The sequence below is a fragment of the Panthera tigris genome, chromosome E3 (genome assembly GCF_018350195.1).
Source record: "Panthera tigris isolate Pti1 chromosome E3, P.tigris_Pti1_mat1.1, whole genome shotgun sequence".
NCBI classification, from domain to species: Eukaryota; Metazoa; Chordata; class Mammalia; order Carnivora; family Felidae; genus Panthera; species Panthera tigris.
Genome location: NC_056675.1, coordinates 22,928,623 through 22,951,145, shown reverse-complemented (window position 1 = coordinate 22,951,145; position 22,523 = coordinate 22,928,623). Strand labels below are relative to the sequence as shown.

At 48.0% G+C, this 22,523-nt stretch overlaps 1 protein-coding gene across 1 annotated transcript; it reads right to left on the bottom strand.

The window, feature by feature from the left end:
• Positions 1 to 1,824: 1,824 nt before the first annotated feature.
• EARS2 (glutamyl-tRNA synthetase 2, mitochondrial) lies at positions 1,825 to 22,436 on the bottom strand. Its single transcript, XM_007084095.3, has 9 exons — positions 22,257 to 22,436; positions 19,804 to 19,959; positions 16,460 to 16,649; positions 12,658 to 13,130; positions 11,150 to 11,258; positions 9,377 to 9,530; positions 9,152 to 9,282; positions 2,702 to 2,837; positions 1,825 to 2,242 (listed from the first exon to the last, which is right to left on the bottom strand). Exons 1-9 carry the CDS (start codon positions 22,393 to 22,395, stop codon positions 2,159 to 2,161), a joined length of 1,572 nt encoding a protein of 523 aa, XP_007084157.1. The 5' UTR covers positions 22,396 to 22,436; the 3' UTR covers positions 1,825 to 2,158.
• Between the last annotated feature and the right edge of the window lie 87 nt (positions 22,437 to 22,523).

The following is a 22,523-nucleotide window of genomic DNA, read 5'->3' as shown; positions in this document are numbered from 1 at the left end:
AGAGACACCTGGGTGGCTCAGTTAGAAGAGCATGCAATTCTTGATCTCCAGGTTGTGAGTTTGAGCCCCACCTTGGGTGTAGAGATTACTTAAAATAAATAAAATTAAAAAAAAAAAATCAAAATCTTTAGATGAGTCATCCAGAACTAAAAGAGAAAACACAGTAGGGAAACAAACCACAGCAACAAAAAAACTAGCCGAGATTCAGACATCCCCACTGAAGAACAAGACTGGCCATTAGCTCCTGCTGCCTCGATAACCAGAGCGCCCTCGATTCCTGTCTTTTCCAAGCCCTGATTCTTTGGCTTTCTCATAGATTCCTTGACTCTCCCACAGACTTAAACTCTCCATAAACCCGTAGTCTCCAATCAACTTATGTTTGGCAGAGTTGGTTTCTATTACTTGCAACCAAAGAACTTCATCTGATGTATTTTTTGAAGCGAAGACTAGGACTGCGCAAAGCGTAACAAACCCTGAATCCCCTTTCCCTACTCTCCTGGGCAAAAGGCTATCTATTGCTGGGTGACAAACTATCCCTAAACCAAGTGACTTGAGGCCATAAACGTTTATTATCTTATAACCTGTGTGTGTCCAAAACTCAGGAGCAACTTTGCTGAGTGGTTCTGGCTCAGGATCTTTCATGGAGGATGGTGTCTGAACATCTGACCGGGGCTTGGAAGACCTGCTTCCAAGATGACTCACTCACATGGCTGCGGGCAGGAAGTCTCAGTTCCCTGTCCCATGGATGTCTCCAGAGGGCTGCCCGAGTGTCTTTGTGATGTGGAAGTTGGCTTCCCACAAAGCAAGGGATCCAAGAGGATAAGACAGAAGCCACGAGGCATCACAAGTCGGCCCTACTCAATGTGACTTCTAGGACGGCGGAATGACTGGGGGACATTTTGGAGGCTGGCCGCCACACAGGAAAAACTTAGGAGCCCCAGCAGGGTCTTTTTCAAATTTTTATTTTATTTTTCCAGTACAGCTTTTATAGGCATACATGATCCTCCTTTCTCTTTAGCTATTCCTATTCACCCCAATGAAAACACCTATTTCAGGGGCACCTGGCTGGCTCAGTCGGAAGAGCATGTGACTCTTGATCTCGGGGTTGTGGGTTCAAGCCCCATGGTGGGTGCAGAGATTACTTAAATAAATAAAAGTTAAAAAAAAAAAAAAAAAGAACATCTTATTTCAGAAACCCGCAGACAATGACTTACAAGAATGGGCAGAAGGAGGAGGTAGGTATGAAGAAAAAGGTGTAAAACAGAGGGGATGAAGGTCTCCAGTCCGAGGACCAGGTCTGGAGAACTAGAAAAGAGGAAAAAAGGGCCTTTAGAGAAGGAGACACAGGCGCCCGAATACAAGGACAAAGCAGAGTGTTTAAGAGTGGCATAAAGCGTAGTGCTCACCCTCGGCAGACGGTCACTTCTTTTACAAGCCCCAGAGAGTCTGCCATCCAGTTCGGCCCTGCTGGTGTCATTCATCTTTTACTGCTTCACCTACAAGCGGGGCCTGAACACTGCGACCCGTGAGTCCAGGGAGATGCCAAGCTGTTAGGGGCTGCACTGCATCCCCTCAACACTCCTGTGCCGAAGCCCTAACCCCCAGGACCTGAGAATGTGACTGTGTGTGGAGACAGGACTTCTAAAGAGGTAAGTTAAAATTGGGCCATGAGGGTAGGCCTTAATCCAATCTGACCCGTGTCCTCATAAGAAGAGATCTGAACACCCAGAGAGACACCAAGAGCACACACTGAGGAAAGACCATGTGAGGACACAGAGAGAAGGTGGCCAATGGCAAGCCAAGGAGAGAGGCCTCTGGGAAGCCACATCTGCTGACACCTTGAACTTGGGACTTCCAGACTCCAGAACTGTGAGGAAGTAACTTTCTCTTGTTTAAGCCATTACGGGAGCCTGAGCTGAATATGACACAAGCCCTCGTGAACCAGCTCCTAACCTGTGCTGTGTAATGTGGTGTCAGAAGCAAGCACGAGGTGAGAGGAAGCCATAAACGCACTGGGTGCACCCAGAGACCGTTTCCACTCGGGATTCCTTCTGTGAGCTTCCTGATGGACCCCAGGCCCCTTCTGCTTTGCTCTGAAGGCAATTTCCATGCATGTCCAGGTTCCTAGGGCTGCCTCTTTCTCTGTCTTATCTTCTCTCTAGCTGGAAAGCACCTTCTGTATCCGTTCCCGTACTTCCTTCGCTCCCAAGGACACCATCATCTCAGCTACCGGAGGTCCTTGCTAAGAACAAAAAGAGAAACTGCCTTATTGCCTTATACTGCCTAAAGAACTAAAGCTCAGCCCCAGTCTGCAGGCGCTACACCCCAGGCCAACCCCAGTGCCGCTGCCTGCGTCTGAAGGGGCACAGTTAGCATTGCGTTGTCTTTACTTTCCGTGGCCAAGGATGGGTCCCAGGAGCGTGTTTTCCCGTGGTGATATGTCTATTGGCCCCCCATCAACCGCCAGCTCCAGGCAGGCAGGGAGAGTGCATGTTTCATTCACTACTGTGCCCACTGTACCCAGAACGGTGCTTCTGCATAGTAGGTGCTTCCATAAATACTATCTGCTGAGAGACTGAAGGGAGTGATCGTGTTTCATTTGTCTTTGTACCCCCAAACCAGAGCATGACTGCCATTGAATGTCAGCTGAATGGATAAATGAGGGGCTCCAGGGAACAGTCCAGCCCATCTGCCCACTTACCCGCTGTCCACTGAGGGCCACTCGGAGGACTTGCATCACGTTGCTGTGTTTGGTCCCCTCCAGACCTTCTGATACCTTCTTCAGTTCTCCACTCAGCACGTCCTGAGTTAAGCTCATATCGGGTCCTTCTAAAAGCCTAGAAAAGAGGGGCGCCTGGCTGGCTCAGTGGGAAGAGCATGCAACTCTTCATCTAGGGGTTGTGAGTTTGAGCCCCATGTCAGGTGCAGAGATTACTAAAAGAAGGTAAATAAACTTAAATAAATAAATAAAAGCCTAGAAAAGAGCCAGTCTATGAGGGCCTGCATGGGCCAGCGGCAAGTAGGTAAGAGGGAGGATTTCTGAAGATTAACATTCACAACCAGTGTTCAAGTCTGCTTGGGGGAGAAGGGAAGGAAGAAGATCCCCATCCCTTTCCAATTTGAGAAAAAAAACAAAACAAAAAAAACAACTAAGGAAGCAAATACATAGATAATCCAAGCACAATACAGGAAAACGCAGATGGTACCACAGTAAGAGGATTTACTAATTTCTACCTCAAGGTCATGTGATCGCTATGCCTCAGTTTTCTCATCTATAAAGTGGGGATAATAATAGTGTCTGTAACTCACAGGGCTATGGTGGGGCTGAGTTCAAACTTGTTAGGCACTAAGTACGTGGCTTGAATAGACAGTAACACTAGAAACTAGTGTTTCAGACTAGTTTTTCTAGTCTGAAACACTAGATCTTGTATTTCATTTAGAAATTAAACATTAGCGGGGTGCCTGGGTGGCTCAGTCAGCTGAGTGTCTGACTTTGGCTCAGGTCATGATCTCACGATTCATGTGTTCGAGCCCCAAATCAGGCTCTGTGCTGACAGCTCGGAGCCTGAAGCCTGCTTTGGATTCTATGTCTCCCTCTCTCTCTGACCCTCCCCCACTCACATTCTGTCTCTCTCTCTCTCAAAAAAATCAACAAACATTAAAAAAAAATTTTTTTAAAGAAATTAAACATTAGCTAATATTTATTATATCCAAGAGCTCAGAAACATTGCAAGAGAATCTAAAAACAAACTCAGAACAGGTTAGACATAGGATGGAAGAATGAAGCCCTCTGTGAACTTACTTGAAACACAGCTTTAGGATTGGCAGAGGGGAGACTCTTTGGGCAGGGGAGAGGGCTTGTAGCACAGAAGGGCAGAAAGAAAGAGACTTCGGGAGACCCCGGCTCCAGTAACAGTACTGCCACCAACCTGCTACAATCATTCTTTTATCTTATTTTAATTTTTTTAAATGTTTCTCTATTTTTGAGAGACAGACAGAGAGAGAGAGAGAGAGAGAGAGAGAGAGAGATTCCGAAACAGGCTCCAGGCTCCAAGCTGTCAGTACAGAGCCCAATGTAGGGCTCCAACTCACAAACCGTGAGATCATGACCTGAGCTGAAGTTGGATGCCTAACCAGTTGAGCCACCCAGGTGCCCCTACAATCATTCTTTAAAAAAAATTTTTAGGGCAACAACCATGATCTTGAACTCCCCACCTGCCTGTATTCTGGGACACGACAAAATTTAGGTCTATCCGATCTGCTACATCCATGCTGGCCTTTATGAACTCCCCAATAAAGTCACAGATGCCACCTTCCCAGATGGGAAAAGATGGCCAGGAACAGCACCTTGCACAGCTGCATGAAGAAGTAGGTGACCCCAGCCTGTGTGCACTCCCAGAAGGGCTTGCACTCTGATAGGCCACTGCACCTGTAGGTGACAAAGTCGGGACGTTGGCCAGCATGAAGCAGTTCTCAAAGTAGAACAGGGTTATGGTGCCGGCTGCCTGGGCCCACCAGAGCACAGGCTGCTGCATCAGCCAGCCTGGCGCCCACCTCTTGCTACAAACATTCTTTGCCCACAAGTTGAAGCACTTAAGGATCTAAAATCCAGTAGGCCAGGGGCACCTGGGTAGCTCACTCAGATGAGCGTCCAACTCTAAATTTTGGCTCAGGTCATGATCTCACCGTTTGTGAGTTTGAGCCCCACATCGGGCTCCATGCTGGCGGTGCGGAGTCTGCTTGGGATTCTCTCTTTCCCCCTCTCTCCCTACCTCTCCCCAGCTTGCACTCTCTCTCTCAAAACAAATAAACTTAAAAACTTTTTTAGTTAAAAAGTTAAAGAAAGTTAAAAAAGCTTAATGAGTTAAAAAAAAGCATAAATGTTTAGAAAATAATAATAAAATCCAATAGGCCAACAATCGCCCTCTGCTTTGCTGGTAGCCAGCTGAGATCCTCTCTCACCAGTGTGTTTTGAGTTTCAAGAGAGATTCCCCATTCAGTTAGAGCTTGACTTGCCAAAAAAAAAAAAAAAAAAAGAAATAAAATAAAATAAAAAATTTCTGAGTTGGAGCGGCACCTGGTGGCTCAGTTGGTTGGGTGTCCAACTTTGGCTCAGGTCATGATCTCATGGTTCATGAGCTCAAGCCCCACGTCGGGCTCTGTACTGACAGCTCAGAGCCTGGAGCCTGCTTTGGATTCTGTGTCTCCCTTTCTTTCTAACCCTCCCCTGCTCTCTCTCTCTCTCAAAAATAAATAATAAACATTTAAAAAAATTGTTAATCTCTGAGCTAGAGCAATGGACGGGAGCAGGGTGGGTGGGCCTGTATTTTACAGCACCTTCTCAGTCCCCCTCAGCTCTTACAGAAATTCCAAAGTGGAAATACTGCAGAGGGCCTGGACAGTTCCACTGGTGCGGATGGTCCACAATGCCAACTGGGGTACTGCCCGTGCTCAATGGGGTCCAGACAGTCCCCTGCCACTGATAGGCTTCACGTGGAGGGTGATTGGCTGGGGGACCCGTGCTCATAAGTAATGGGAAGAAACTGCCTCTTGGTACCGACAGATTCCCTTACTAACTCTGGATTCTGAGCCACTGAGTTTCAACAGGAGGCAAAAATAACCATGCTTATTGCATCATTAACTCGGCCACGTGCTTATTATTATTCCTATATCCAAAAGATAAAATACAGAAAATATAAAATTTAACACGGAGGGGCCCCTGGCTGGCTCAGTCAGTTGAGCATCTGACTCTTAATCTCAGCTCAGCTCATGATCTCACAGTTTAAGGGTTTGAGCCCCACTCTGGGCTCCTGGCTGACAGTGCGGAGCCTGTTTGGGATTCTCTGTCTCCCTCTCCCTCTCTCTCTCTCTCCCTCCCTCCCCAGTTCATGCTCTTTCTCTCCCAAAATAAATAAATAAACTTAAGAAAAAAAAATTTTAATGTGGAAAATGGGGTGCCTGGCTGGCTTGGTCAGTAGAGCATGCGACCCAATCTCAGGGTCATGAGTTTAAGATCCATGTTGGGCATGAAACCTACTTAAAAAAAAGTTGTTAAAATTTACCATGGGAAAACATAGGAACTCTCCTCTATGCCACTGTGGGGAAGCAGGCTGCTAAGGAGCTGGTAGAAGAGGGACAGGCCACAGGCAATGGCAGCTCAGGACACATTAGAGCTGGCCCAGAGCTTGGCGTGGGTACAGAAGGGACTTCTAAGAAATCTGGCAGCTTCAGAACACTTGGGTGTCAGTTTTCCTGTCCTAAGTGGGAGCCCCAGAGTGTCTCTGAAATCTAACCCCATGGCAGGGATGTGGAGTTAAGGCAATGGTCCTGGTGAATTAGCACTAAGAGCTCCTATTGTGGAATGCCCTAAATTAAAGGAGTATTGTAATAATGACTCTTGGGAATTTATCCTAGAGATATAAATGCAAACCCGATTAATGATGTCTATATGTGGCTATTCACTATAGCGTTGTTTATAACAGCAAAATTTGGAAGCAATCCAAATGTCCATCAATAGGAAATGAGTTAAATAAATTATCGTAAAGTGGTACAATAATGGCCTAAGTGTAGCTGTAGAAAATAATGAGGATTCTAAGGACTGGGCAGATCTACAGATATGTTAAGTGAAACAAACAAATCAAAAGACACAGAACAGTGTTACCGTATTTTTGTGTAAAAAAGAAGGATCGTTTAGATATAATTAAAAAGGGTAGAAATGCGCAGACAGTTCTGGAACTGAACAGATGGGGGACAAGGATAAAACTGGATTTCCCAATATCTACCTTTTTTATACTTCCTAGGTTTAAAAAAATTTTTTTTAACGTTTACTTATTTTTGAGACAGAGACAGAGCGTGAGCAGGGAAGGGGCAGAAAGAGGGAGACACAGAATCCAAAGTAGGCTCCGGGCTCTGAGATGTCAGCACAGAGCCCGATGCGGGGCTCGAACTCATGAACTGCAAGTCCTGACCTGAGCTGAAGCCAGACGTTTAACCAACTGAGCTACCCAGGTGCCTCACACTTTCTAGCTTTTAAACTCAGGTTTAAGAGGTCTGAATGGGGGCACTCTCTCTCTCTCAAAAATAAATAAACATTAACATAAAAAAAGGTTTGAATGTTTTCATAATCAAAACATCAAATTTCAAATTTTAAAAAGACAAAAATGGAGTTACATATCCATATCACTGAATACTCAGACATTACATAAAGGAAACTGCTAAGTGCGGCTACATTTCTATTGGGGGCTGCAGTAGGAGGGAACACATACTTTTTGCCATAGACCTTCTTCTACTATTTGTATCATACTGTATTTTTTGCCACATGATTTTCTTATCATTTCCAGGTGTTTATTTATTATGACAATACACTGAGGGTTTCTAGATATCAGGCACTGTCCAAGCACTTTGGAGAGAAGCGTATGGCCTCTAGGCCCAACCTCGCCTGGGTTTGAATCCCTGCTCCTCCAACTTACTGTTATTTTAGGCAAGTTACTTAGCCTGTGTCTTGATTTTCTCATCTATAAAATGGGGATAACATTTTAACCAGATACTTTATTAGGTGGCTGTGAATTTCAGTGTATACACATATCCACACACACCCTGTGTACATACGTATACAGACCTAATGTATATAAATAGCAAGTTGTGGGGCGCCTGGGTGGCTCAGTCGGTTAAGCGTCCGACTTCAGCTCAGGTCACGATCTCGTGGTCTGCGAGTTCGAGCCCCGCGTCGGGCTCTGGGCTGATGGCTCAGAGCCTGGAGCCTGCTTCCGATTCTGTGTCTCCCTCTCTCTCTGCCCCTCCCCCGTTCATGCTGTGTCTCTGTCTCAAAAATAAATAAACGTTAAAAAAAAAAAAAAATTAAAAAAAATAGCAAGTTGTAGGCATGTGTAAGTAAACGCTTAAGACCTACTTTCATCTTCATGACAAAGGTGGGAGGAGGTAGGTAAAATGGACACTGGGTTTTGCTGCCCAGCATCCACCTCCCTTTCTCCTGATACCCCAAATCTCCTTGAGGAATTACCTGGCTTCCATTCTCAGCTCATGTGCCCTGGCTGGGGGTCCATTTACGGCCCAGGAGTTGATGAGCTAACCTACGCCAACCGGCACATCACATTCCCCAGGCCTCGTGTGACTGGTTCGGAGAGAAAAATGTAGCTAATTGGGTTCCGTCAGAGTTCATCTTAAGACACAGCTGAGGCTTTGTGATGTTGGAGCTGTCTTACAAACAGGGCGCAGACATGAGAGAGGCTGCTCTCCTTTTTTTCCTTTCATATATAGTGATAAAATTTTTAGCCAGGCTCATGGCTGCCAAGTTAAAAAAAAAAAAAAAAAAAAAAGTTTTCCAGACTCCCTTTTGGCTTGGCATGGCCATAAGATAGGCATTCTGGCCAGCGAGATACAGGTGGAGACGAATGTGTAACTTTTAAGTCTGTTCCGTAAGGAGTAGGAGTGTCCCATCCCCTTCCCTTTTTCCTCCTTCCTCTTCTGGCTAAAGTATGGATGGTCTATGAGCCACCATGCACCGTGTGGACAAGAGCAGAATCTAGAGACATCAGGACCCTTGAGATATGGAAAAAGCTCTTTAGCCCTGGATCGCCACTTCCTCATGGGGTAAGCACTGTCATTTCCTTTGTCTGGTAGAGAGCCCCACCCTCCATCTACTCAATACAGAGTCTCTGCAGAAAGAGTAGCCGGCATTGAGAAGTGTGGAACAGAAGGTCAAAGGGACAGAGAGAAAAATAAGGTCTTGGTGACATGTTTTTGGCCCCTGAATTAGGCTGGGCTTAAGCCAGCTTTGGTTGCATTTCTGTTCCTGTACAGTTAAGACTGTAGTAGCATCTGTACGTTAGGGGTGAGGAAATGGAAGCTCAAAGAGGTGCCATAGTGACGCCACCTGGGCAGGAGAAAGGACTGGGTAAGCGGCAACACTGGCAGGGAACCCAGGTGAACCCAACCCCAAACACACTGCCCTCTCTGGGGAGGGTCTGGCTCCTCTGGGAAAGCCCCCCTACCAGAGTGACCATCTTGCCAAGACCCTGTCACTAGCCATGCGTTGTGTGGCAGGCCCCGCAGCCAGTCCTGGAGGAAGGGGGCCCTGGGAGGGAGAGGGAACTCGGGGGCGGAGCCTTGAGCTTGGCCTGCAGCAACTCACCCCAGCACACGCTCAGCAATCAAGTCCACCTTCTCCGAGATGGCGCCCAGCTGCGCTCGGCCCACGGCAGGGCGAGTCCACAGGTAGGAATGTGCTGGGGAGACCAAATCCTGCAGGCGGCAAATGTGACCCTAGGGGAAGAGGCAGTCGCTGAAAACACTGCAGACAGGGAAGAAGGGGGGCGCCACCCATTCCCTCAGTCACCGGAGCTCCCTGACACCACACCTGTCTCAGCAGGATGATCCTCTCCACGTAGGCTGGGTCCAGGACATCCCTGTCTCGCAGCTGGCTGCCGAACGTCTCCTCCACCAGGGCCTGCAGCTTCCCCACCAGCTGGCGTCTCTGGGTCTCACTGCTCACCAACCGACGCAGGTGCAGCCTGTAAGAGAAACCAAGGGACCGTGCAGCCACTGGCATTCCCAGTCCCCTCCAAACCCTCTCCCTAAGGGAGCAGACAAGGTTTGAAGAATGACACGTTATATGAGCTGTCCCTCCCACAGCCCAGAAACAGATCATACAGGAAAGGGATCTGGCCAAGGTCTAAGTCAGCCTAAGAGCCCCAAGCAACTCAGGTATCCTGTTGTGTTTCTAAGATAGTAGCTAACATTTTAAACTAGGAAGAGATCACATAAAAACAGAGATTTCTGGCTTCTCTTGGGATATCAGAAAAGATCTGGCTGCAAAGGCCCCTCGTGCCCCACACTTCAATAGCGGGAGCAGAGTGGAGGCCGCCTGGTTTACAGGCACAGAGCACTCCAGTTTGCCAGGGCCTCTGCTCCCCAGTGCCTCTCCCCAGGCTTGCTACCTACCCCCGTGCTGGCTGCTGGCCTCGACAGGCACCTGACTTTACAAGGTACAATCTACAAGTGTCTGCCTCCTTGCATAGCTTAAAGCATGAGACTCCGGCACAAAAAGGCAGAGATCAAGAACACAGATTTATAGGATCTGAAGCTCAGAGTGCACAGCTGTTTGAATCCAGGGCTCATAATCAAGAAGTTCAGGTTTTCTTGTCAGTTCCAATGTTCTTCTTTCCAGAATTCTTCTAACTGCCTTGCTCCCTCTCTTCGGGAGCAGCAAAGCCTTAACCAGTCCTCAGTCCCCTCCCTAGGCTGCCCTGGCATGGAAGAAAGGCAGGCGGTAGGGTTCAAGTTGCATTCACTGGTGAATACCCCATTCAAGGGATGCCTGCCGTTTGCTGCGTGAACGGGCTGGTTATGGAACACTGCCCTATGTGTCATTTCCTTCTATGCAAAAGACAGCAAAGTCAGACAACTGATCTGATGTCTGATGGGAGATAAATGAAGTAACAACCTTCAATACCTGCAGTCAATGCGAATTCTCTGGGCTCATGCAAGTAAAGCACAGAGAGCCTGTCCTCAAACCAGTGCTCAAGAGACGGCATCCTTGAGTCCCTTGTCCCTTAAGTACACATCTATCTGCTGGCTTTACCACCAAGGCCCTTAGATGGATATGTCAACAGTGATCTGAACTGTAACTGGCTTTAGAGTTCTGAGTGAAGAGTTACATGAAATGTAAAACAGGTGTCATGAGACAGTGCTCGGTCACTGTGTTGGGGGGGGGCAAGGGGGGATTCCAAGGCGAAGATGCCCCTTTTCTCTAGGCCATGGCTAACAGAATCCATGCAAAGGACGACCAGAAATAATGGTAATGACAGAGACAGTACCTACCATTTACAGAACACTTTTTATGTGCCAGGGGGTGTGTACAACACCTTGATGCAACGTTTAATTTAACTGAACTCCTATAACAACCGCAACAGGTAAGTACTGTTATTAGCCCCATTTTCGAGAGGAAGAAACAGAGGCTCCAGGAGGTTAGGAGACTTACATGCTCTGTGTTCACGGAGCATCAGACACATGAGCCCACAGTAAAAATCAGGTCCGTGTGACTCCAAAGCCCACTAGACCCTCTGCCATGGGTACCCTCATTAGCAAGAAAGCCTTTTTGTACCAGCGGCCTCCCTGCTTCACCACTCACCTGTTAAATTCCGGGAGCTTCTCCAGGTCCAACAGGGCTGAGTGGCAGGTGACCCGGGTCAGGTCAAACTGTGTTATCAACTCAGGCAGGGTCCTGCCCATCTGGTTCTCTGCAAGGAGGCAGGCCCAGCCTCAGCCCCCTCCCTCGCTTTTCAATCACAAGGGAGGCTAGGTGATCACGTTCTGGGTTTCCCATTCCATTCTGACCCAAGGGATTCAACTTCTCTTTTATAGATCACGGGCCTTGAAGGAGCTTTCATTTGCAGAAAGGGTTCTGTCACTCAGGAAAAACAAGTTTGAAAACAATCAGACTAGGGGTGCCCGGGTAGCTTAGTCAGTTGAGCGTCCAACTTCGGCTCAGGATATGATCTCACGGTTCATGGGTTAGAGCCCCATGTTGGGCTCTGTGCTGCCAGCTCAGATCCAAAGCCTGCTGTGGATTCTGTGTGTGTGTGTGTGTGTGTGTCTCTCTCTCTGTCCCTCCTCCATTCATGCTAAGTAAATAAATAAACATTAAAAAATTTTTTTTAAAATAATCAGGCTAAACCAACTCTCACTGCCCTCAAAGATGTGGGTTGCAGGAACAGCATGCTCATTGACTGGCTGTGCCCCAGAGATTCTGACTCTGCTGGTTTGGGATGGCGTCTGAGCATCAGTATTCTTTCCAAGCTTCCCAGGTGGTTCCAAACCTCAGGCAGTGCGGAGAATCGCTGCACGGGGAGCTGCTTCTCCAGAGCTGCAGCCCCGTCCCATGCGGTCAGCAGGCATCGTGGCCAGGCCTAGGCCTACAGGGAGTCTCTGCCGGGTCCCTTACAGGCTGCATGGCTTTGCCAAGTCATCAAACCTGTCTGAGCCTCACAATTCTCTTATAAACAGCAAGGATAATTTAATCCTCTAAAGACTGTTTTAAGGAGTAAATGAGATAAGAGCAGAATAAACGGTAAGCAGACTACCAGTGCCACATTTCTAGAAATTCCCTCCACAAAGAGGTCATCCTAATTTGCTGCTTCTTTAAACCTTGGGCTCTAAGTCTTGGACCAAGGATAAGGGCTCAGTTTGGAATACACTAGGGTCATAGCAGTCTTAGTAATTCTGTTGGAACCCACACTTGCCATAGTGGGAGTAATATAATTATAATAACCATAAGATCTACGGTTTTTGGGCAGAGTGGCAGATACCTTACTGGGTGCCTCATACTCATGAGCTCAGTGAATCCTAACTTAACCCTATGAGGTAAACACTTATCCCCATTTCATAGAAAGGCAGGGAAGGCTCAAAGACCATAAGCTCCTTACGGGCAGGGGTTACATTTAGCTAGTTCACTGTTGTAGCCCCAGCACTTAACACAGCGTCTGGCTCAATAAACATCTGTTGAGAAAAGAATGAATTTAGGCAAGAGCGTGCAGCTAGTATATGGCACAGCCTGGCCTGAAGACCAGGTGGGCCTGAACCAAAGCCCCAGCTCCTCACTGCTCTGGTCCCACTGCAAACTCCCAGGTGGGCAGGTACCTGCAAACCCGGAGCCACAGTTGGTGATGATGTCCAGCAAGGCATCTGGCAGGAAGTCGGCAGCAGCAAAATGCTCCAGGAAAATGTCTCCTTGCCTCTTGGACAGCTTGCTGCCATCCCTATTGAGGAGCAGGGGCAGGTGGGCAAAGCGAGGTGGTTGCCAGCCCAGGGCCTGGTACAGAAGTAGATGCTTGGAGGTGGAGACCAGCCACTCGGAGCCCCGCAGCACGTGGCTGATGCCCATGTGGTGGTCGTCCACCACGCATGCCAGGTGATATGTGGGAAAGCCATCGCTCTTCAGGATGACCGGGTCCCCCTCCACACTAGCTACTTCATGCCGATTCCAGCCATACACCAGGTCCTGGAAGGCTGGTGCCTCCCCATCCAGGCGGAAGCGGATAGCAGGTTTGGGGCCTGTGGCTAGCTTCTGGGCCACCTGCCCCTGGCTCAGGTTCCGGCACCGATTGTCATACCTGTTAAAGCAGAGCGTCACAGAGGTTAGGATGACTACAGACAGACTGAATTCCGTCTTTGTCTCTGATAGTTGGCTGACCTTGGCAAGTCATCTACTTCTCCAGCTCTGTTTCCAGTCCTGGACAGGGAGCGGAGTGACGTCTGGGGAAGACAGTAATTGGTAACAGTGTGGCAGACACTTGCGCCTGCCTACCTGCCAGCCTCTCCCTCTTCTTCCTTGCTAATGAGGAAATAGCAAAATGCCTAGTCCTGGGGGTTGAATCACAGCTGGTGTGGCCAATCATGCAATCCCATTCCCATTTGCCAGCAACTGGTCCAGGCCAGACCACTCTAGTCCCTAAGACTCAAAGAAAAGTATGCCTAGAGGCAGGGGAGGCTTAGGCTCTGGGGAAAGATTGCCTCTCCAATTGAGAGCAAAAGAGCCACAAGAGGAAAATTCCTCTGCTTTCCCCCTGTGCCCTTCAGATGTTGTCCTGTGAGGGCAGAATGCCTGCAGCCTCCGCAGCCACTTGCAACTAGTGTAGGGGGTGGGGCAGGGGAGGTGGGAAGAAGCCACAACAGAGCGCTGATGTCTTGAAGCTGCTGGTTTTATCCTTGAGTCATCCACCTCCAGACTTCTGCAAAGTAAGTGACAAATGTCTGTGTGGTTTATGCCCTGGCTACTCCAAGTATGGTTTATGGATCCCTAGCAACAGCCTCACCTGGGAGCCAGTCAGAAATGCAGCATCTCGGGCCTCAGCCCAGACCTGGTGAATCTGAATCTGCATGTTAACTAGATCCCCAGGTAAGTCGTCTGCACATTAGAGCATGAGAAGCTCTGATTTGTCCCCCACTCTCTTTTAAATTCTTTATTATTATTATTGTTTTTAAATTTATTTTTGAGAGAAAGAGAGAGAGACAGTGAGCAAGCACTTGTGTGCAAGTGCTGGGAAGGGGCAGAAAGAGAAGGGGACAGAGGCTCTGAAGTAGGCTCTGCACTAACAGCAGAGAGCCCAATGCGGGGCTCGAACTCATGGACCGGAGATCATGACCTGAGCTGAAGTCGGCCGCTTAACCAACTGAGCCGCCCAGGCACCCCTATTCTTTATTTTTTTTTAAGTAAACCCTACCATCAATATGGGGCTTGAACTCATGACCCTAAGATCAAGAGTCGCGTGCTCCATCCGCTGAGCCAGCTGGACGCCCCTGGTTTGTCCCTTTTATTAATTTTTTTAAATTTTATCTATTTATTTTTTTAATTTACATCCAAGTTAGTTAGCATGGTTTGTCCCTTTTAAAAGGGGTGTTCCATTACTTAGTCCCCGAAGAATCCTGACACAGAAATGTAAAGCTTGAAAATATACTCCTTGACACAGAGCTAAGTGTTCAATTAATAAACGGCTGCATGGATTCCACAACAGAACTTGACTATAATTTTAAAAAATAACCTACCAATAGACAAGTAGACTATTTATGACAAAAAAGTAAAGCTGCAGTGAATATCATGACCTCATACAAATATCCAATGCTTGTCCAAACAGTTCATTTAAACTGGAACTCAGTGGGGGGTGCCCATGAGAGCTTGACTCTTGACTTTAAGGATGTGAGTTCAAGCCCCACATTGGGCATGAAGCCTATCTTAAAAAGGGGCGGGGCACTTGGCTGGCTCAGTCGCAAGAGCATGTGGCTCTTGATCTTGTGGTCATGAGTTTGGGCCCCACGTTGGGTGTAGAGATTCCTTAAATAAACTTAAAAAAACTTTGTTTTAATTTCTTTAAAAAATAAATAAGTAAATAAATAAACTGGAACTCAAGATGTCCTGATGCCACTGCTGATGGGAAGCAAGGTGGTCAAGGGCCACAGGCAGTGTCTATCAAAGCTCCAAACTGGCCCTGCAATTCCTCATCTGGGAGGGTCTCCAACAAACACCCTGCACACGTGCACAACAACATATGTCAACATGATCCATCCCAGCTCTTTCATTATAACTACAGATTAGAAATGGCATCAAGATTCATGAGTAAGAAACTGTTTAACGGATGTTACATCTGTACAATGGAATACCATGCAAGCATAAGAAAAATGTGTGGGCCTATATAGATTGGATAGCCTCAAAAAAGGTAAGTGGGAACGGTAAGTTGCACAATCCGTATATTGTGTGCTGCCATTGGAATGGCGAAGAGAATACGTGTTCATCAGGGTACATGCGTTGAGTGTCTCTGGAGAAGACAGAAGAAAATTCTAGGGGCACCTGGGTGGCTCAGCCGGTTAAGCATCTGACTTCAGCTCAGGTCATGATCTCACGTTTCATGAGTTCAAACCCCACACTGAGTTCTCTGCTGTAAACTCAGAGCCTGCTTTGGATCCTCTGTCCCCTTCTCTCTCTGCCACTCTCCAGCTCACATGTGCTCTCTCTCTCTCAAAAATAAATAAATATATGGGGTGCCTGGGTGACTCAGTTGGTGAGTGCTGTGCTGACAGCTGTCAGTGCTGTGCTGACAGCTCAGAGCCTGGAGCCTGCTTTGGATTCTGTGTCTCTCTCTCTCTGCCCCTTCCCTGCTTGTGCTGTCTCTCTCAAAAAATAAACATTAAAAAAAATTTAAAAATAAACGTTAAAAAAAAAGAAAGAAAATTCTAACTGCAGTTGTTTATAGAAAGAGAAATTGAGGGGCCAGAGTTAGGGTTAGGAGAGATCTTTGCATATACATCTCTCTGCCTCTGAAAAAAACTTTACTTACTCAGAATTACAAATAATTGAAGTTACTTTACGTGTTACTACTGCCTGAGAGCCAGTGTGGTCGGCAGCTCTGACATGGCCCCAGTGATGCCCACCTCCGGTGTTTCTGCCCTTGTGTCATCCCCTGCCTGGAGTGTGGGCTGGACCTAACAACTTTCTTTTTGGGAAGAGAATGCGGCACAAGTGACAAGATGTTGCTTCCTCTGTTCAGTTACAAACAGACTGGCTTCTGTCTTGCTCTCTTTTGCTTTCTGTCCACCTTGCCCACAGCGAGGCCAGCTGCTATGCTGTGAGCTGCGCTGTGGACAGGCCCACATGGCAAGGAACTGGCATCTCCGCACAACAGCCAGTGCAGCCCACGGTCAGCCAGCAGCCTCATGAGAGAAATGGAAGCGGACCCTCTGCAAGGCCAGTCTTGAGGAAACCACAAACCTGGCCAAAACCTTGACTGCAGCTTTGAGAGAGACTCTGAGCCAAGGGAGCCAGCAGAGCTGCGCCCAGACTCCTGACCAATGAGGCCGTGCAGGGACCACAGTTTGGGGGGAATCTGTCATGCAGACGAGGGACACACGCGACTTTGGGGAAGCAGCCTCGACAGGCTGGGGCTCTCACCGGGGCGTCTGGTGATTCCTCAGGGCCTCCTTCTTCAGGAGCTCCAGGCGCTGTGGTGAGCAGAAGCAGGGGTAAGCAGCGCCGGACTCCAGCAACGCTTCCGTGGCCCGGGCGTAGAGCTCAAGTCGCTGGGATTGCTGGTACGGCCCCGCTGGACCTCCCCGGCGGGGGCTCTCGTCTGGGGGGATGCCTGCGGCACAGCAACAGAGAATGCTCACCAAATTCTAACGATGAAGATGCTGACAGCACCAGTTCAGCACTGTTCTGTGTGCCTTATGCATACAGTAAAGCTTTTAATCCTCACAACAACCCTCAAGGTCGTTACTGTCGCGATTTCCCTTTTATAGGTGACCAGTTGAAAGACAAGAGAGGGTAAGCGCTCAAGGTTGTGAGGCCTGAAAGATAAGGAGTCACAGGGGTGTGTCACCTCCATAGTCCACGCTCTCAACTGCCCTTCCTCTCCGTCTGTCCTTTCCCTGGGGAGGGGGAAAGCAGCCCAGGCCCGGAAGAGCTGGCTCCAAAGAACGAAGTATGGTTCAGGGCACAGCCCTGGCTGGACCCCTGGTTCTTGGCCAGAGAAGCTGTGACAAGGGATCCTGAAGACGGGTGAGGGCCGCAGTGCCAAGCACCTGCCAGGCTGCTCTTATGTCCCATGACTTCCATCAAGCCTCAGAACCACCCTACTAGGTAGACGCCATCGTGACCCCCATTCAGTACGGACGCTGAGGCACAGAGGGGCTCTGTTACATCACTTGGCCAACAGCAAGCAGTACAGATGCGTTCGAAGCCAGGCCAGGGGCCACAGAATCCACGCTTTTCACCCTGATTGTACTGCCTCAGCCTCCTTCCCCGCAAAGCGGAGCTATGCTCTAGCATGCGGGGCGGTGGCAAGAACGGGACGCACTGGTACTTTCAAAGCGCTCAGCCCGGTGCACACACGCAGAACCACTGCGATGGGTGCCGTTATATGAAATGCGATCTGTTGTAAGCCACAGCTCCAGCCCAAGGTCCGGTTTCCTCAGGTCACAAAGGACAGATTTAACCAATATACACTTCCTGCAGAGACAAAGGGGACACAAAAGAGCCGGATGGTGGTATTTCTTTCTTTTCTTTTTTTTTTTTTTTTTTCAACTTTTTTTTTTTTATTTATTTTTGGGACAGAGAGAGACAGAGCATGAACGGGGGAGGGGCAGAGAGAGAGAGGGAGACACAGAATCGGAAACAGGCTCCAGGCTCCGAGCCATCAGCCCAGAGCCTGACGCGGGGCTCGAACTCACGGACCGTGAGATCGTGACCTGGCTGAAGTCGGATGCTTAACCCACTGCGCCACCCAGGCGCCCCCGGATGGTGGTATTTCTACCCTAAACGGCTTTCAATAAAAACCACTGATTTGTAGACTTTGAAATGGTGACTTTCGTGTCAGGTAAATTATATGTCGATTACACACAAAAAGGGTGACTCCTAAATTAAGAAGCCACAGAAGTCAGCTCTGCCTCTCCACCACACCGGAGAGGAAGCTGTGCTGAGGGGCTGCAGGCGTCATTTACACAATCGTGCTGCACCAGGGGCTTCAAGGGTAGGACTCTTTCACCCCTGGACCTCCTGTTCAGACAGTGGCTGACATATAGCAGACGCTCAGTGAAATCCAAGTTCTCATCCTGGCCTGCCTGGTACTGCAGGTTCAGTACCGGCCAACTTCTGTCCTCACATCTCTAGTCCCTCTGCTTGGTCACAGTCCTTGGGCCATGCTGGCCTCTTTGCTGCTCCTCTAATACACCCTATGCTTTCCTTCATCAGGGCCTTCACATCTGCCATTCCCTCTGCTTTTTAAATTAAAAAAAAAATAATTTTTTTCTAATCTTTATTTTTGAGAGAGAGAGAGACAGAGACAGAGAGACAGAGTGCAAATGGGGGAGGAACAGAGAGAGAAGGAAACACAGAATCCGAAGGAAACACAGAATCTGTCAGCACAGAGCCCAACACAGGGCTCATACTTATGAACTGCAAAATCATGACCTGTGCCGAAGTCGGATGCTTAATCAACTGAGCCACCCAGACGCCCTGCTTTAAAATTTTAAGTTTATTTATTTTGAGAAAGACAGACAGCACGAGTGGGGGAAGGGCAGAGAGAGAGAGGGAGAGAGAGAATCTCAAGCAGGCTGCCAGCGCAGAGCCTGATGTGGGGCTTGAACTCATGAAACCGTGAGATCATGACCTGAGCTAAAACCAAGAGTCGGGTGCTGAACCTACTGAGCCACCCAGGTGCCCTGCATACAGTCTTTGAACAGTCTTCGTGCAAGTAGCCACAGGGCTGGCCCCTCACTTTGTGTGATCTCTGCTTTAATGTCACCTCCTCAGAGAAGACCACCCTGTCTAAAACAGCATCCCTCCCTGTCAGTTCTCTAACCTGTTAACCTTTTCTCCATAGCACACATTAACACTTAACATCATGGTGAAAATGAATTAATTTATCTGTCTTCCAATTACTGACAACAGAGTCTCTGTTCAATGCTGGAACACGACCTAAATTACAATAAGTGATCTCCTTGAATGAATTCCTTTACTCAACTAATCTCAACTAAGCATCTGCCATAATGTTCTACAATAGAAGATAAAAATGAAATCAGTTTCTGCGCTTTGGGAACCCAAAGTCTAGTTAATAATTTACTGCAGATTAAAATACACATCTCATAAAAGTCTCGGTATTTTTGGTATTTTTCCTTGGAGAACTTAACTGGTTGTACCTGTCTTGACAGGTAAGCAATTGTTGACCCAGGGAACACAAACACACTCCTCCTTGTCTTCCTGGGGTTTAGCAGTCCTTCAGATTAAACTTCCCATAAGAAGACTGACTTTAGAAGCTGTACACATTTAGTTTGGCTCACACAGTGTGTTTAAAAAAAAAAAAAATCTGAGTTCAAGTTTAACAATGGCAAGTATTCATTAAAAAAAAAAACAAAACAGTAACGAAAACCTGGATTTCTGGCTCCTCTTGGAAGTCAGAAGGTTGGACAAGCTGGGCCAGCATTCCCACATGGGAACAAGGGGCTGGAGCCTTCTGCTCACTACACGCCTCGCCTCTCCAATTCCATCTTATGCTTGGCCTGTGTTTCCTGTCCGTTCCCAGTAGCACCTGACACTCTAAGAACAGGAACCTCAAAACAGCCTCAGAGCATTTCTTTAGCATCTTTTTTGGGGGGGGCACGTGCCTCCTGAGGCAGCACAAATACACCTATCTCTCCAGGAACTCCTCATTGTCCAGCTTGGGCCCTGTGAGGCCTACTGGCTCCTTTCCCTGCTCCCACTTCCCCCTTGGAGAAGGGTTTTTTCCCTGACCGCCTCACCTGCCCACTCCAGCATGTCTTCAATATTCTCTGCTGCCCCAGGCACAAGGCGGGTCTGATCCGTGTCTTCCAGCCTGAGGATGAAGCTCCCCTGGTGCTTCTTGGCAAAGATATAGTTGTATAAGGCAGTGCGTAGGCCACCCAGGTGCAAGAAGCCTAGAAGAAGAGAACACTCAGTCAAGACAGGGAAGATGAACTGACACACCTCAGCCAGACGCAGGTAAGCCCTCCTTGTACCAGGACGTCCCAGTGAATAGCGAAGCTCAAGGAACAGCTACCCCTGTCCCGTCCTTCCAGTCAACACCGAGACAGACTGCCACAGGAGAGGGCAGGGGTGGTCAACCTCTTTAGCCCCTCATTCTGGAAATAGAAGACCACCCAAGTTTTAGAGCATGTAATTTTGTGGGAAAAAAAAAAAAAGACTCCAACTCTTCCTAACTGCACCCACTGTTCTACTTAGATTTGCCTCAAGGCCAAGTTTTACCCAAATAAGGACAGAGGATTATCCACTGAAGCCATTACCACACATCCATTTAACATGTACAAATTCAAAGATGTGCTTGGGTGAAAAAAAAATATCTTATCTTCTTTGGTCCAGGCCATGGCTCTGACTCCATAACGAGCCTCTCTGCATCTACAGGTTCAGGATGCAGCATGGGACCCATAAGGCTCTTCTGGCATCAGGCAAACTTCTTCAACACGGATTATGTGTGACCTTCTGCTAGTTATTACAAGGCAACCACAAAACCAGAGGTCCCCAAGACAGAAGACAGGGGTCCAGTAGTTGAAAGCAAGACCGCTTAAACCAAATCAATCTGGGTTTAAATTCTGCATCCACCATTTACCAGTTGCTATCCCTTGGGCACTTTACTTTATGTGTATGAGCTTCAATCTCCTCATCCGCTAAGACTTAAAAAAAAGAAAAGAAAAAAGAAACTTTCCTTACAGGGCTGTTGTGACCTAAGCGCTGGTCAAAGTATACCCTTCAATTAATTTTAGCTATTAATGACCTATGTTGTTTCATAAATCTGTCTGTAGTCAGTATGTTTTATCTGTCTGTAGTCAGCAGCCTTTTCTGTATGGGCTTTTCCTGCAAATCAGAAAAAAAAGGAGAACTATAATCATAATAGAGAATATTGTTTATTAAGTGCTTAATACCAGACCTTGCTAAGTGCCTCAGTTGCATTAGCTCAAACCCACAAGACAGGAACTATTACTAGCCCTGTTTGGCAGAAGGTAAAACTCAGAAGCTCAGGAAGGTTATGCAATTTGCCCATGTCACACAGCTAACAAACAGCAAAGCTGGCAATTTGGACCCAGCCAATCTCAGACCTTGTGGCCCCCAACCACTACGTGAGTGCTGTGCAAAGCCAAGTACAGACACTTGCTGGTCTAGAAACTGCTGCCAGTTCATACCAAGTAAGTACAGAAATTGAGAAAAAATATTTAGAAACAGCAATTTGACACAGTAATTTTATATTTGGTGAATTCAATAGAAATAGGCTCATATTTTGTATGCTTTCAATATTTGTCCTTTTTAATAACTCATTTCTGTTGGTTATATAAAAATACTGATCCATAATCAATTAGAAATTAAAAACCAGTCCTGTCACCATGGTCTGAGAGGCCGGCTCTACACTGCTGCCTGCCAGGAAAGATCCTGTCACTCTGTGCAGGTGGGATCTTGACACAAAGGCTTACATGTGGACCCACAGGTTCTGAATGAGAGGAATGCTCAGTGTGGAGAGGGCAGAAGGAAGCCTCCGTGAGAAAAACAACCGGGGGGAAATGGTGGGGACACCCTGACAAGCTCTCCACTAGGGCATACAGTGAGCCTCTGCCTAATTCTTTTGGCTTGCTGAGTGCCAACATTAACCACAGGGCCTTTGTACCTGCAATTTCCTCTGCCTAAAGTCCCTCTTACGGACTTCATATAGACTTCACATACATAGACTTCTTGTCTTTTGGTTCTCAATTCAAATGCTACATCCTCAACACGCCCTTCTTGAGCTTCCTATCTAACCCCCAGACGCCTACTCTGCTTCATTTCTTTTATGGCATCTGTAACTAAAACTACAGTTATTTTTACACGTATTTGTCGCGGCTATAATGTATACTATAGGATAGGCTTCTTGAGAACAAGAGCCAAAAACGTTCCTGGAGACCACGGCATCCCAACGCCTAAAACAATAGCTGGCACACTGTTGGTCCTCAATAAACATTTATTGAATACATGAAAAAGGGACCGAAAGTAATGGTACAGTTCGATAAACACAAAGAACTTCCTGGCAATGTGAATAAATTACGCTCGTGGGCCTACTTCTACGCCTGCAAAATAGGGTCGCGCTGCCCGCCCAGTCTGACTCGACCGGAAGGGATTCGTTCGGGAATATTCGGGGGGCGGACACGGTACGATGGACTTCGACCTACAGCGTCACGTCCGCCCAGGTTACCTGTGGGGCTGGGGGCGAACCGCACCCGCACTGCAGCCCCGGGATCAGTGCCCATGCTGGCCTCGCGCCGTCCTACCAGGCGGCCCAAGGCCGCGGGGGGCCTCGCCGACTGCAGCAGCCTCTTCAGAAGCACCGCCATGTGGGATGGAACCGCACACGTGGGCTTCTCGGCGCATCACTTCCGAGGACCCCTTCCAGCCAATCCGCGTCTGCCACAGAGGGCGCAGCCCCGCCCCTTAAAGGCGCAGGCCTCCTAGCCTGCAAGCC

Excerpts from the sequence above, each read along its gene's own strand:
- EARS2 (XM_007084095.3), bottom strand. The coding sequence starts at position 22,395 with ATGGCGGTGCTTCTGAAGAGGCTGCTGCAGTCGGCGAGGCCCCCCGCG. Across the intron at positions 9,283-9,376 it reads GGATCATCCTGCTGAGACAG|GGTCACATTTGCCGCCTGCA; the intron begins GTGTGGTGTCAG and ends CTCTTCCCCTAG. Across the intron at positions 2,838-9,151 it reads ATTGCTGAGCGTGTGCTGGG|GCTTTTAGAAGGACCCGATA; the intron begins GTGAGTTGCTGC and ends CCTCTTTTCTAG.